General features: G+C 28.6%; 2 protein-coding genes across 2 annotated transcripts; both read left to right on the forward strand.

Annotated features, from left to right (window-relative positions):
• Positions 1 to 35: 35 nt before the first annotated feature.
• On the forward strand, positions 36 to 14,779 carry LOC124924129. The gene is made up of 2 exons (XM_047464205.1): positions 36 to 136; positions 13,353 to 14,779. Exons 1-2 carry the CDS (start codon positions 51 to 53, stop codon positions 14,671 to 14,673), a joined length of 1,407 nt encoding a protein of 468 aa, XP_047320161.1. The 5' UTR covers positions 36 to 50; the 3' UTR covers positions 14,674 to 14,779.
• On the forward strand, positions 9,462 to 13,101 carry LOC124924128 (phosphate transporter PHO1 homolog 3-like). Its single transcript, XM_047464204.1, has 11 exons — positions 9,462 to 10,116; positions 10,217 to 10,577; positions 10,662 to 10,878; positions 10,951 to 11,080; positions 11,156 to 11,276; positions 11,361 to 11,619; positions 11,709 to 11,858; positions 11,946 to 12,095; positions 12,176 to 12,457; positions 12,536 to 12,672; positions 12,751 to 13,101. Exons 1-11 carry the CDS (start codon positions 9,516 to 9,518, stop codon positions 12,848 to 12,850), a joined length of 2,508 nt encoding a protein of 835 aa, XP_047320160.1. The 5' UTR covers positions 9,462 to 9,515; the 3' UTR covers positions 12,851 to 13,101.
• Positions 14,780 to 15,627: the final 848 nt, after the last annotated feature.

Genomic DNA, 15,627 nt, shown 5'->3' on the forward strand with positions numbered 1-15,627 from the left:
CGCCTGGTTCTTTTTCTCACTCCACTTTCTTGGCCAAGCTCTAATCCGTCATGGCAATAACCCTAATGTTTCCCGCCATCCATCTCATAAACTCCTCTTCCGCCTTATCCTCTTATGGGTCTTTCACCAAATCCAAATTCAAATCCAAAATTATCCATCTTTCTCTCCATAACCCTAGAAATGGTGGCAGCTCCGAATTTCTTACCCATTGTTCCACCAGGCCAAACACAAGAGTGATAGCTCGTTAGAAAACCGAAACGCTACGCCTGGACATAATTCGAACTCTGATGTCCAAGAACAGGATCAACCCAGTTCAAATCGAAACGTTAAATTTTCAGAATCATCCTTCTCTCGAGATCTGGTGTTCGATTTGGGAATAAAAAAGAATCATGGCATGGTTCTGAAATAGGGTCACCCGTGGTGGAGACGAAGACGAGAGATGGTACATGTGGTACCATGGGAGTCCGACCCGAGAATACTATGCAATAACAAGTCTTCATACTATTGACCCATCTACCTGGCCTCACTTTGGACATTTTATTTCATCCAACTTGTCATATAATCGACCATTACCTCACTATGAATATCTCATTTTGCACATCAACTCTTCGATGATTGACCACCACCTACCCATACTAGGTGTATTTTGCTTCATCTTGACTAGTCGTTATCAACCATCACATTGAGTATTTTGCTCACATTCGACTCGTCATTATCGACCATGTATTATTATTTTGAATATTATGCACTAATTAACTCATCCTTATTCTACATTTTACACCATCCATCTCATTCATTGCAATCATATATACAACTGATTTGGGGTAAGGTCTCAACAAGAGAACTCTATTCATAAATATGAAAATAGATATGAAATAAGAACGCTTTAATCTCTAAAGTACTTGTAATTCTAAAATTTAATTTATAATTATATATATATATATATTAGGTAAGTTTATTGATCAACATGATATTCTTACTCATTTATAATGAAACCAAAATTTAAAACATAGGTGGGTATTTAACACTATTTACTAAAAACATATGAACTAAAACATATAATTATAGAGATAATAATATATTATATTATCTAAATCCTAGCATATAATTTAGGTAAATTGCTTCTCTTCCCACTATGACATTCCTACCCAGTTCTATTCTTTACCAACCCCAAAATTACCTATTTATCTCAATCACTTTTATATATTTATATTTTTTATTTTATTTATTTAATTATTTAAATTAACTTTACTTATTTAATTTTATTATTATATTTTTCTTATTCATTAAATTTAATTAATTATTTTCCAATATCTTTTTTTTTTATTTAATATTCTTTATATCGGTTTTCTTCAAATATTTTTTATTTTTTTTTATGTTTTCTTATTTCGGTAAAATTTTACGTTAAATCTTATTATGCAATGTTACCTAATATATTATTAAGTAAAACATTATATTTAATTGGATTAATTATTAATATATAATATTTTAAAGACTTTATATTTTTTATTTATAAAGTAAAAAATCTTTTAATTATTTTTTTTATAAGTATTTTAATATATATATATATATAATTAATATAATAAAATATTAAATATTTATATTTTATTAAATTAGTACACACTTCAACATTTTATATATATTAAATAATTATAATATAAAAAAAAATATTTTGTATTTTTAATTAAATAAATAAAATAAAATAAATATTAAAAATTAATTAATTATAATTAATGATAAGAAAATTTTAATAATAAAATAAAATAAGTAAAGTAAATAAAATAAGAAAAATAAATATATAAAGGTGGTATGGATAAATAAGTAATTTTGTGAAGTGAGTGAGTGAGGAATGAGGTCAAAGGTAGAGATATCATAGGGTGAAAAAAATATCTTAAAATTATTTTATAAGAAAATAATACAAAATTTTAAAATTATATGATTAGAATGTCTTCCCTTTATATAAATATAAATTTAAAATATAAACTTATATTAAGTTAAAGTTTTATACTTCTATTATTAGGTTTGTAAGTTAGAGCTTATATTATAACATTTTTTATTTTGGGGAAGGATCAACCTTTGTTTACTCTCTCATATATATATATATATATATATATATATATATATATATATATATATATATATATATATATATATATATATATATATATATATATATATATATATATATATATATATATATAAAGAGGTTGAGTCATCTTATTTATTACCCTTTTTGGAGGGCATTGTTTATATTCCTACCATTCAGATTTGAGTTAGTGTTGTGTTTTGTTCGGTACAACAATCAATTTAGCCAGATCGATTTGTCATCTCAAATTTTTGTAATCCGAATAATAATAATACTATCAATCTTTAGTGGGTTGTATGTTGTTCATACTTCATACCCTTCAATTGTGTTGGTGACTATTTCTCGGGTCCGTATTTATTTTATTCTTTGCATCAAATCAGCAAATGAGATGATGTTGTCGAATCTGGAGTTGTTTTTTAATTTTCTTTTAAGTAGTTTTTGGAATTAATCTTTCCTCTCAATACCCTTTATGGGTGTCTTTTACTAATTTTGATGGGTTTCTCTCTATTTTAACCATCTTTGTATATGGTCAGTTATTATTTGGCATAATTGTTTTTGGCGTTGGTTAACAACCCTCGGGCAGCAGAGATAAATTTTATTGCTACACAGAATTCTGGTTAGAGATTTTTTGATTTGTTCGTCTTGCTCTCATTCATCCTTCGTTATTATTGAATTTAAATGAGTTTATCATTTGGAGTTACCTAAAAAATTGTGTGATTGGTGTATTAGTTTAATTATAATATTAATTTTTATAAAATTTTTTTATAATGTTTAAATATTATTTTTTAAATGTTAGTTTCTTTTATTTGTAAATTATTATTCAATATGTAACTCATATATTTGATTTAATGAGAATTAATTTCTTATAAAAAAATTATAATTATGATATTTATTTTTAAACCTAGTGATTATAAATTTTAATAGATTAATTATAAATTATTAATAAAACATAGAAAACAACAATGTGTGAACTCTGTCCAAATAAAAACTCTAGAGATGAAAATAATTCCAAAGTCTCAGACACTTTAATTTTAAACAATAACTTAATGTTATATAATATATATGGAATTAGTAATCATAAATTATTAATCAAAACAGTAACAAAATCAAAAAAAAAAAAAAAAAAAACATTAACAATGTGTAAGCTCCAAATCAAAACTTTAGAATAAAAAACTATTGTAGTCTTGAACCTCTTGACAAGTTATTTCTATCATAATTCATTTTATTGTTATATTTTAATAATTCATTTTATTGTGATATTTTTAATGTGAGCTTTAGGCTAGCCCATGGTGAGGCGAGTTAGACTTAAGCCTTCGCCTTTTCCGGACCCTTAGAAAAAGAAATTTTATTTTATAAAAGATTGGAACCCATTACTTTAATGACGTTTTTATAGAATTTAACCAACTATAATACTTTTATTAATTTTAATACAAAACTATAATATGTTTTCAATATAACATTCAAGTGAAATAAAAAAAAACAAAAAATATTTAATTTTGAAAACTTAAAATTTGAATTGTGGGACTGTTAAAGTCATATTCTTAACTTGGATATAGTAAATAGTATAAGTTAATAATTAAATAAATCAAATGTAAGTGACTCATTAATTATATTTTTCATCACACGTCCTATTATTGGTCTATTCTACCAACCCATGCCATGCATATAGGTTGAAAAATATGGTGAAATAAAAAGGTCAGGGGTGGATCATTAATCATAATGATAATAAATAAATAAATAAATTGTAAACACCTTTGACAATGCATCACAAAATATTCATAAATGACCATTATTAATGAGTCAAAACAAGATGTTGTCTATATATTTAAAATGAAAATCATACATAATTAATTAATTATTACATATTACCTAACTAGAAAGAAGATTTTAACTTGTACTTTTCTTTTAGAAGTTTGAAAAAGAATGCCATCAAAATATAAAAAAAAATATATCCTAAAAAGAATAACTCAAAGATTAAATGAAGGAAAAAACACAATCCATCTTGATTCTCAATCATCCATAGTAATTGAAATTGTTATAGATTATGTGCTTCACCTTTTCAAACTTTGACATACTACTAATTTAATTTATTTCTTCAATGGCTCCTAATAATATATATAGTCAATATTTTTTTCTTGAAACAGAAACAAAATAATAATAAAAACAAATAAATGTGACAAAGTCCCCCAAATTATTTTTTCGTAAAAAATATAAATTCAATTCAATCTCAACAGATGATGAATAAGGGTGTTATGATTAAGACTTTTGACCATACATCAATTAAAGTTGATTAGAGTTTGTTTGGTATTAATTATTAAATTAAATCTGCTTCATAATAAAATCATATAGATAGTAATAGGTTATAATATAGGTTGAAAGTGCCTCTCTTGTTTCTTTCTGTTAACAAATCTATTAAGACACGTTTATAAATGATAACTATAATTAAATATTTAATTATTTTGGATTATTTGAAATTGAATTTAAATTTAATATAAACTCATCATATATATATTTAAAATATATATTCTATTAGTAAAAATCTCACATTTGTAAATTCAATTTAGATGTTTTTAATCAAAATAATATATATATATATATATATATATATATATATATATATATATATATATATATATATATATATATATATATTAATTAAATAGAAAAATGAGCGTGGGCCTCTTTGGCCTTTGCACATTGAAGTATTTTAGAAAAAAAAAAGGATAGATCAACTTTGGTGGGCATGCCACCAGATTGCCTTTTACTCTTGTACCCTTTTATCTTTTGGAATATAATAATAATAATAATAATAATAATAATAATAATAATAATAATAATAATAATAATAATAATAATAATAATAGATTGCATGCTAGCTGTTCAATTAATTAATTAATTAGTTATGATAATATTCAATTCATCTCAGTTGCCTTAATCTTATCGTTTCAGTAGTTTTGTCTTTTATAACTAATTATAATGTTTTTATTTCACACCTACTCCCACATTTAATTATTTATCATTTCTACATGGTTCATGTGCACAGTACTAAAATTTAATTATCATGCACAAACTTCATGCTATATATATATATATATATCTATCTATATATATATATATATATCTATCTATATATATATATATATATATATATATATATATATATATATATATATATATATATATATATATATATATATATATATATATATATATATATATATATATATATAGAGCAATGACAGGAACGCGAATTTGGGGCCGCAAAAGTCGGCGATTGGATATTCTGTTTCATCACAGAATATTCTCTCATCTCTTGTTAATTTATTTCTCTCATTCTCATTTATCTCTCATCTCTTTCATTAATTATTTTCTCTCTTCTCTCCCACTAATTAATTTATTTCCTCTATTAATTAATTTATCTCGATTATTATTTAATTTATCATTTTCTTTTTCCGATTTATTAATCTATTTTCTCCGTAGATATTAAGTTTTTTTATGAATAAATATTAAAAATATTTTTTAAATTATAAACCCTAAATTCTAAACCCTAAGCTCTAAACCCTAAGCTCTAAACCCTAAATTCTAAATCTTAAATCATAAACCCTAAACTCTCCTTTCTTTTTTCTTTTTCTTATTATTTTTTCATATTTTTTTAGTTTTATTACTTATAAATATTTATCTAATATTTCTATTCTCACTAAATTTTTTTCACTCATTTTTTTGATAAATTCATAATTTAACTAAATATAGATAAAAGATAGGAAAAAAGTTCACTTAGACGTATGTACTTGTACAACTAGCTCACTTAAACGTATGTACTAATGAAAGGTCATTTAAACGTACGTACTATTAAAAATTGGCTCATTTAGCCTCTTTTAGTAACCATGGTTAACTTTTATTTTTAAATTTATATATTTATTAATTAAATATTAATATATTTTCTCTCTCATTTCTTTTCATTTATTATTTCATTTATTATTAATAAAAGAACCCTATATTTTTATCTTTTTTATAATTTTTTATTATTTCTATACGAGTATTTATGATTGATTATTTTAATTTTATTATACATATATATATGACCATTCATCATTAATTATTTTAACTCTATATTTCTTCTTCTTTTTTATATATTTTTTTTATATTCATATTAATTATTAATTATTTTAAAATTGTTTGATCCCAATAATTGAATATAACAATGAAAATTTTTTCAACAATAAAAATCCTTTAACACAAAAATAAATTAATTAATAATTAATAATTGAATAATAATAAAAACTCATTCATCAAACACCAAAAGAGTAATAATCAAATATTAGACAAAATAATTCATTTACTACTAATATAAGTCGTGAATAAAAATTAAATAAAAAATTATTAATTTCATTATTATTTATATTAAACTAAATAAGAAAAAACCCTTTTTCATTTTTATTATATTAAATTAAATAAGAAAAAACCCTTCAAAAAAATATTACAATAAAACATAAAATTCATAAATAAGTTGTTAAATTTTTTTAAAAAAAATGAGAATTTAAGAAATATGAGAAATAAAAACTAATAAAAAAAGATGAAATATAAAAGAGAAATTAATATTAAAATAATAAAAAATTTAAGAATAAAATAAATTATCTAGTTTAATTAATGAAAAAGAAGGAGAGAGAAAATATATTAATATTTAATTAATAAATATATAAATTTAAAAATAAAGATTAACCATGGTTACTAAAAGAGGCTAAATGAGCCAATTTTTGATAGTACATTAAACATGATCTTTTATTAGTACATACGTCTAAGTGAGCTAGTTGTACAAGTACATATGTCTAAGTGAGCTTTTTTCCTAAAAGATATAATGAGTAATGATAGGGAACGCGGGCCGCGAAAGTCCGCTAAAATAGAATATTCTCATAAAACACGTAATATTCTATCTTCTTTTATTAATTAATTTCTCTCATCTTAATAATTAATTTCTCTCTCTTCTTGTTAATTAATTTCTCTCTTAATTTCTCTTCTTTATGAATTAATTAATTTATCTCTCTCTAATTAATTTATTTAAACCATAATCTATAAACCCTAAATTCTAAACCCTAAATCTTAAACCATAATTAATATCTCTTATCTATATTTAATTGAATTATGAATTTATTAAAGAAATGAGTGAAAAAAATTTCGTGAGAATAAAAATATTAGATAAACATTTATAAGAAATAAAACTAAAAAAATATGAAAAAATAATAAGAAAAAGAAAAAAGAAATGAGAGTTTAGGGTTTAGGATTTAAGATTTAGAATTTATAGTTTAGGGTTTAGGGTTTATAATTAAAAAAATATTTTTAATAATTATTAATAAAAAAACTTAATATCTACCGAGAAAATAGATTAATAAATCGGAAAAAGAAAATGATAAATTAATTAATAATCGAGATAAATTAATTAATAGAGGAAATAAATTAATTAGTGGGAGAGAAGAGGGAAAATAATTAATGAAAGAGATGAGAGATAAATGAGAGTGAGAGAAATAAATTAACAAGAGAGTAGAGAATATCCTGTGATTAAACAGAATATCCAATATTCACGGACTTTCGCGGCTCCAAATTCGCGTTCCCTATCATTACTCATATATAATATATATATATATATATATATATATATATATATATATATATAATTCATCAATATAACTTTGTCACTTATAAGTGTAATTAGGACAATCTTTTAAATATAAAAGAAATTATCAAATTCTTATTTGCTTGGAAAAATGATGTATTTTTTGAAACTAGCATGAACTAATATGTCACAATCTATTATTTTTTATTTTTCTTTTAAATTATAAAATTAATTCAATTATCCCACTTTAATTTAATAAACTAATTATATTAGTTCAAGCAGTAAAAATCAAATAGGTACTTAAAAGGTCAATTATGATAATTCAATTTCTATTTAGAACCTTTAAGTTAAAGTAAAAATTATGACGATATAATTATAGTAGTTTTTTATATTTAACAAATAAAAAAAACAAATTCAATACTTTTATTATTAGACACAAATTACTCCAATATGATCAAATTTGAGACTTAGGATTTAGGAATCACCTATTTTGCTTATCAATTTAAACTTTTATAGCACAATATAAAATTTTAAATACAGAATCTAAACAATTTTTATTTTTTTAAAATTATAACTAAAATGATTGTGACTTTTAATAGTATGTTTAATGTCGGTGGTGGATTATTCATTCAAATTGAGTAATAATATTTTAAATTTGTGCAGATGGTGTTGGAATAATTTAAAGGATTGATATTCTATTATTTCAATCAAGGTCAAAATTTAATGTATTTTTTTTTACAGTTTACTTATAAATTCAGGACATTTTCAATATATAATAAAACTTGGTCTTAGTCTTTCTCAACAACACAGTGAAGTTTTTCCTTTATTATTTTTATAATTAAATAGAACATTGCGGTTATTGTGGAATATATAACAAACTAATTAAATTAATTACAGGGTGAGATTGAGAAGACCACCGTACGTACGTGATAACGAAACCAAATTGAGTTTTGACATATTCAGGAACATTGTTTTCTTATTTCAATTTTTTGTATATGTTTTCTTCAAGTGGATGGTTCTATCACTGTAACTAACCGCGGTCTCTTCTAATGTTTTTCAATCTTCAAATATTAAAGCCCAAAGTCAATTTTAAAGACAGGTTCATCTCCCCATTTATTTATTTATTTTTAGAATATTTGTTTTTTGTTGCTTAAACTAATTTATTAGATTCATTTCCCTATTTTCAATTAATAAATAAGAGTGGGTTTGATCTGGTGTCATTTAGGATATTTATTGGTTCATTTTTTAAAATTAATTAAATTAATATAATACTGTATTATTTTTATATTTAATTTTCTTCTACACTATTTTTTAAAATTATAAATATCTTCAATGAAAAAAATATGTTAAAACCATTATCTTTAATAATATATATAAACGCGTAAAAGGAGATCCCTTCCTCCTTCCTTCCTTCAAAACTACTCCCTCCTTTTATTTTTCATGTATACGGTGAAAACATAGGTCTTGTTTGTTATTCAAATTTGGTAAAAATAATATTTTTGGAATAGTTTTATAATTTTGGTATTTCATAACATTTTGGGATAAATTTTCATAAATAAGAAGAAAATGAAATAAATGAATTTTCACCATATATATTGTGGTTAGCTTTTCAAACAAACACACCTCTTCCTCCTTGAGTATTCTTACGTACAGTCAAAAGTGCAGGGCTTGAAAAAAAAATAGTATTTAAACATATGTATTGGTAAGAGGAATCTCCATCGTTCTGTTTTCTTCATATCTTCTTCTTCAATTCTTCAGTTCTTCTTCTTCTGTTAATTGCTATTGTTGTTGGGTTGGTATCAAAATAATCTATATACAAACATGAAGTTTGGCAAGGAATTCAAGTCACAAATGGTGCCAGAATGGCAAGAAGCATACATGGATTACGATTTTCTTAAAACCCTTTTGAAAGAGATACACATACATAAGGAAAAAGACCGACCATCGTTCAAACGACCTGCATCTGAATCCGGCCTCCGGAGGAAGCTTACACTTTACAGAGCCTTTAGCGGATTAACCCAGAGAGGAAACAACAACGCTCCTCCCGTCGATAGATCTGACATCGAAAATCAAGTCATATTCGTTCATTCACAGTCGGGAGGAGAGGGGAACTTCCAGACTTTTTTAATGGCGGCTGATGATGAAGGGGGAGGAGATCACGAGACTGCTTACTTTCGGAGACTAGACAGTGAGTTTAATAAGGTGGTGAAGTTTTACAAGACGAAAGTCGATGAGGTGATGAAGGAAGCGGAAACGATTAACACACAAATGGATGCATTCATTGCCTTTCGAATCAAAGTAGACAAACTTCAAATCCCATTTGAGGATTCGGGCCAGATTGTTCGTTTGGCTTCAGATGTCGCTGCTTCAACAGCCGCCATGTCCTCTACTGCTCCATCTGAAGCTAACAGGGCTAGCAGCAGTAAGACGCGTTATTCTTCTTCTTCCTATTATTATTATTATTATTATCAGTTTTTTGTTATTCATTTTAATGGAGGATATATATATATATATATTTGCAGGATGTAATTCAATGACTGTGATTGAGGAAGTTGGTTCTGGTTCAAGTTCGAGTTCGAGCAGCCATGGTGAAGGGTCAACATCATCAGGTGATAAACCTGAAGCTGTCAAAGAGACGATTAAGCCACCATCATCAATTGACAAGAACCAACACAGGCCAAGGCCAGCTCCATTAGAAATTCTTAACCATGTGAAGATAAACACTACTCTAGACACACCTCGCTCGACTCTCAAAGGATTCCTTAAGGTTCCTGGCCAGGAAGATTTGAAGTTCAACCAGGATAACCTTATCAAGATCGAAGACATGCTCAAGAAGGCCTTTGTTGTGTTCTATCACAAGCTTCGGCTGCTCAAGAGCTATAGGTAATATTCTTACTCTTAATAAGCTTTTGCCATAATAATTTTTCTTATTCATGTTGCATTGTTTTTGACGAATTAATTCAACAGCTTCTTGAACATACTAGCTTTCTCAAAGATCATGAAGAAATATGACAAGGTAAAGAATTATTCTATATCAATCTCTTTAATGGGTTGGTTTCATTTCAATCTTATTCCATGTTTGATCAATTTTTATTGTTTTTTTTTCTTACAGATAGCCTCGAGATGTGCATCAAAAACTTACATGAAGATGATTGATAACTCTTACCTTGGAAATTCTGATGAGGTAGTAGATGAATAATTCAGTTCTCAAAAATTTATTTTCTTTGTTTGTGTATTTATAATCAATTTTCCTCAGTTGAGCAAGCTTATGGAGAGAGTAGAAGCGGCATTCATCAAGCATTTCGCAAACTCTAACCGCAGCATAGGAATGAACATCTTAAGACCAAAGGCAAAGAGAGAAAGGCATAGGGTGACATTCTCTTTAGGTATTTCCAAACCAAACAAACATAAACAAAAGTGTTTTGTTATTTGTTTGCTCACACTGAATCTGTAATTTGCAGGGCTGTTGGTAGGTTGCACTCTGGCGCTCATAGTAGCGCTCGTTCTTATCATACGCACTCGCAACATCTTGGACCACGAGGGGAAGGATCAGTACATGAACAACCTCTTTCCCCTTTACAGGTACTACAGGAAAATCTAATTACTTGAACCATTGCATTGTTATTGTTTTTGGTATTCAAAACCCTTGTTGTTGTGCATTTGCAGCTTATTTGGATTCTTGGTTATCCACATGCTAATGTATGCTGGAAATATATACTTCTGGAGACGATATCGAGTGAATTATTCATTCATATTCGGTTTTAAGGAAGGAACCGAGTTGGGTTATAGACAAGTCATGTTTGTTAGCTTCAGTATTGCTGTTCTAGCTCTAGCCGCTGTTCTTGCAAACTTAGACATGGAAATAGACAAAATAACTGCCGATTTTAAAGCTGTCACCGAACTTGTCCCTCTTGGACTTGTAGTGGTAAGCCTTCTAGCCGCCAATCTAGGCTATATATGTTTATGAAATTCTCAAACTTACCCAATTCTATCTATCTGATCTCAATTATGCAGTTTCTTGCAATAATACTGCTCTGTCCATTCAATATAATCTACCGATCAAGTCGATTATTCTTCCTAGTATCTGTATTCCACTGTATTTGTGCCCCTCTCTACAAGGTTACACTTCCGGACTTCTTCTTGGCTGATCAACTAACTAGCCAGGTGAATTACTACACCCGCCTTAATCTTTTTTTTCTTCATTTTCCATTGATAATTAATGGTTTTTTTCTTTTGTTTTGAAATATTAAGGTACAATTGCTTCGAAGTCTGCAATTCTATATTTGCTATTACGGATGGGGAGATTTCAGGCTTAGAAAAAATACATGTCAACTTAGCGATGTCTATAGAGTCTCCTCCTTCATTATCGCATCCCTTCCATATTTGTCGCGTCTTCTTCAGGTCGACAAACATGTTCCACTAATTTTTTTTTACTGAATCAATCGTTGTAGAAGCTGTAGTTAATGTTTATGTTACAACAGTGCCTTAGGCGGTTATTTGAAGAAGGAGATCCCCACCAAGGGGTAAACGGGCTGAAATATTTGTCAACTATTATAGCTGTGAGCCTTAGAACAGCTTTCACTCTGAACAACAATGCACCAGGTTGGAGAATGGCAGCCTGGATATCCTCTGCCGTAGCGACTGCATTTGGGATGTATTGGGACATTGTAATGGATTGGGGTTTATTGCAAAAGAATTCTAAGAATAAATTGTTAAGAGACAAGCTCCTTATTCCACGTAAAAGCGTATATTACGTAGCCATAGTAAGTATTTCTTTCTGTCTTTAAAACTTATTGAGAGAGTCCAAAAGTTTAATTATAATATATATGGTTGTTTTGCAGGTTTTGAACACACTGCTGAGATTTGCATGGATGCAGACCGTGTTGAATTTCCAAGTTTCTTTCATGCATAGGCAAACCATGATTGCGGTTGTAGCAGTTCTGGAGATCATTAGACGTGGTATATGGAATTTCTTTAGGTAACCAATCAATCCTTTCACGATTCTCGCGAATTGAATATTCCAATGTCTATATGTTCTAATTTAAATCTGCATCAGGTTGGAGAACGAACATTTGAACAATGTGGGCAAGTATAGGGCGTTCAAGACCGTTCCCTTTCCTTTCAACTACGAGGAAGATGATTGCAAGGATGAGTGAAGTCTTGATCACTCTGGTATACATGTTTATAAAGAAGAGAATGGAGAATATGTTTTGTTTTATACTTTATAGAGCTTGCTATGTAAATGCAGATATTGCACTAATTCAATTTATTCCTTGGTTTTGGACCTTTATGTAAATGTAAGGGATCTATAAGATCTTACAGTTTTTTCTTCTGGAATATTAAGGAGGATAATGGTTATAAGAGAGACATTATTGTTTGCAATATTATTATGTCGGTTGACACTTTATTCTTTGCTTCCATTTAACCAAAGTAAGTAAAGTAATGGTGTCTGGAAGTGACTCTTTAATTTATACTTTTAACCAAATTAAATTTCAGTGGAGAATGATTACAAGGTAACCATCGTTCTTCGCCTGGTTCTCTTTCTCACTCCACTTTCTTGGCCAAGCTCTAATCCGTCATGGCAATAACCCTAATATCTCCCGCCATCCATCTCATAAACTCCTCTTCCGCCTTATCCTCTTATGGGTCTTTCACCAAATTCAAATCCAAAATCATCCATCTTTCTCTTCATAACCCTAGAAATGGTGGCAGCTCCGAATTTCTTACCCATTGCTCCATCAGGCCAAACACAGAGAGTGATAGCTCGTTAGAAAACCGAAACGCTACGCCTGGGCATAATTCGAACTCTGATGTCCAAGAACCAGATCAACCCAGTTCAAATCGAAACGTTAAATTTTCAGAATCATCCTTCTCCACAGGTCTGGTGTTCGATTTGGGGGTAAAAGAATCATGGGATGGTTCTGAAATAGGGTCACCCGTGGTGAAGAGGTACCTCGGAGACGAAGAGGAGAGATGGTACATGTGGTACCATGGGAGTCCGACCCGAGAACCAAATTCCGATTCGATTGGTTTGGCGGTCTCGAGGAATGGAATTCACTGGGAGAGGGGCGGCGGGCCAGTCCGTTCGAGCGTAGACACGGGTGTGGTGATGAAATGCAGTAAAGATTGGTGGGCGTTCGACACAGAAAGCATAAGACCATGTGAGGTAGTTATCATGTCAAGCGAGAAGGTAAAAGCGAATAATGCTGTTTACTGGCTTTATTATATTGGGTATAACTCAGAAATGGTTGATAATAATAATCCTATGGGTTTCGATTTGCAAAACCCTGAAAGGTCTAGGCTTGGAGTGTCTTCTAATAAGGTTTACAAGTCTTTGCCTGGTTTGGCAATGAGCCAAGATGGAAGACATTGGGCTAGAATTGAAGGAGAGCACCATTCTGGAGCTCTCTTCGATGTTGGGTCAAATGGGGAATGGGACTCCATGTTCATTGCCTCCCCACAAGTTATTTTCCATGCAAGTGGCGATCTTAGGATGTACTATCACACGTTTGATGCAGCAAACGGGAGTTTTGCAGTTGGAATGGCGAGATCAAGAGATGGGATTAAGTGGGTGAAATTGGGGAGAATTCTAGGAAGGGGTGGTGGCGGTTTTGATGAACTTGGTGCGATGAATGCTAGAGTGGTGAGGAATAGGAAGAGTGGGGAGTACTTGATGGCTTATGAAGGTGTGGATGGAAAAGGGAAAAGGAGCATTGGTTTGGCAATGTCTGCTGATGGTTTGAAGAATTGGGAGAGGATTGAGAGGAGGATGATTCTGAAGGCGTCGGAATGTGGATGGGATAGCATAGGAGTGGGATCGCCGTGTTTAGTTCAAATGGAGGATGAGTGGAGACTGTATTACAGAGGAATTGGCATGGGAGGTGAGACTGGTATAGGAATGGCTGTTTCTGATGGAGGTGGTGGTGATATCTTCAAAGCCACCTTTACAAGATGGACAGGGTTTCATAGGCAGGAGTAGTTACCCTTCTTTATATTTTATACTTGGGTTTTTCAACTTACCAATGTTTCTCTCAATTCCTTCATCATCTTTTCTCAGTAATGCTCATATGTTTATAATTTCTCTGGCATTTTCCCATGCATCACAGGTGGTTTCAAGTTAAAAACACTAGCCTTCCAGCCTAAATTAAATGTTAAAAATGTTTTAATGTCTTGAAGTTTTATTATCATTAAGAAAGTATTAAATTGAAAGGAGATGTTAATAAGGAAATCTTTTTTCATTGAAACAGGAGTTTGAACTATAGAATGACCAATCCATCTGTTTTATTATACTTTACAGCTAGGCCCTTAAATGAATTGAAATCCCACAATTCATATTATCAAATTTAAGTGTCTTTGTATTAGGGGTCGTAAGCGAATTGACTATTTGAACTCAAAAATTAAATTTTATTAATAATATTATGATAAAATATTAAGTTTGTGAAAGCTACGTAGAAATAGGGTTGAAAATGAGTTAAGATAGTTTGAACTCGAGTTCGAACGAGTTTATTATAAATTTGATTTCGAGCTTGACTATTTATTTATAAGTTAAGTTCGACTCGAAAAAAACTTAAACTAAAATTAAATTTTCAAATAATTGTGAAAAAAAATATTTATTTTAAATTTTAGATTTTAATATTAATATATATATTATTTATTATTAGATTCAAAAAGCTCTACAAGCCATCGATATTATATGAGCTGACTCAATTAAACGAGTCGAGTTTGGTTTTTTTCTCTCCAATCATCGATCAAATTATTATAATTTGCAAACACTAGAAAAAGTCATTGAAACTAAGAATATAACATTTTGGAGAAAAAAAATGTTTTTACAATTTGATTAGTACACCATTAACAATCAAAATAGCTAATAAGGACAGATCGATTTGTTCCAATCTCCTTTGATTCTAAAGGAGAAAAGAAGAAGGAAAAGATG

The sequence above is a fragment of the Impatiens glandulifera genome, chromosome 2 (assembly GCF_907164915.1).
Source record: "Impatiens glandulifera chromosome 2, dImpGla2.1, whole genome shotgun sequence".
In the NCBI taxonomy this organism is placed as follows: Eukaryota; Viridiplantae; Streptophyta; class Magnoliopsida; order Ericales; family Balsaminaceae; genus Impatiens; species Impatiens glandulifera.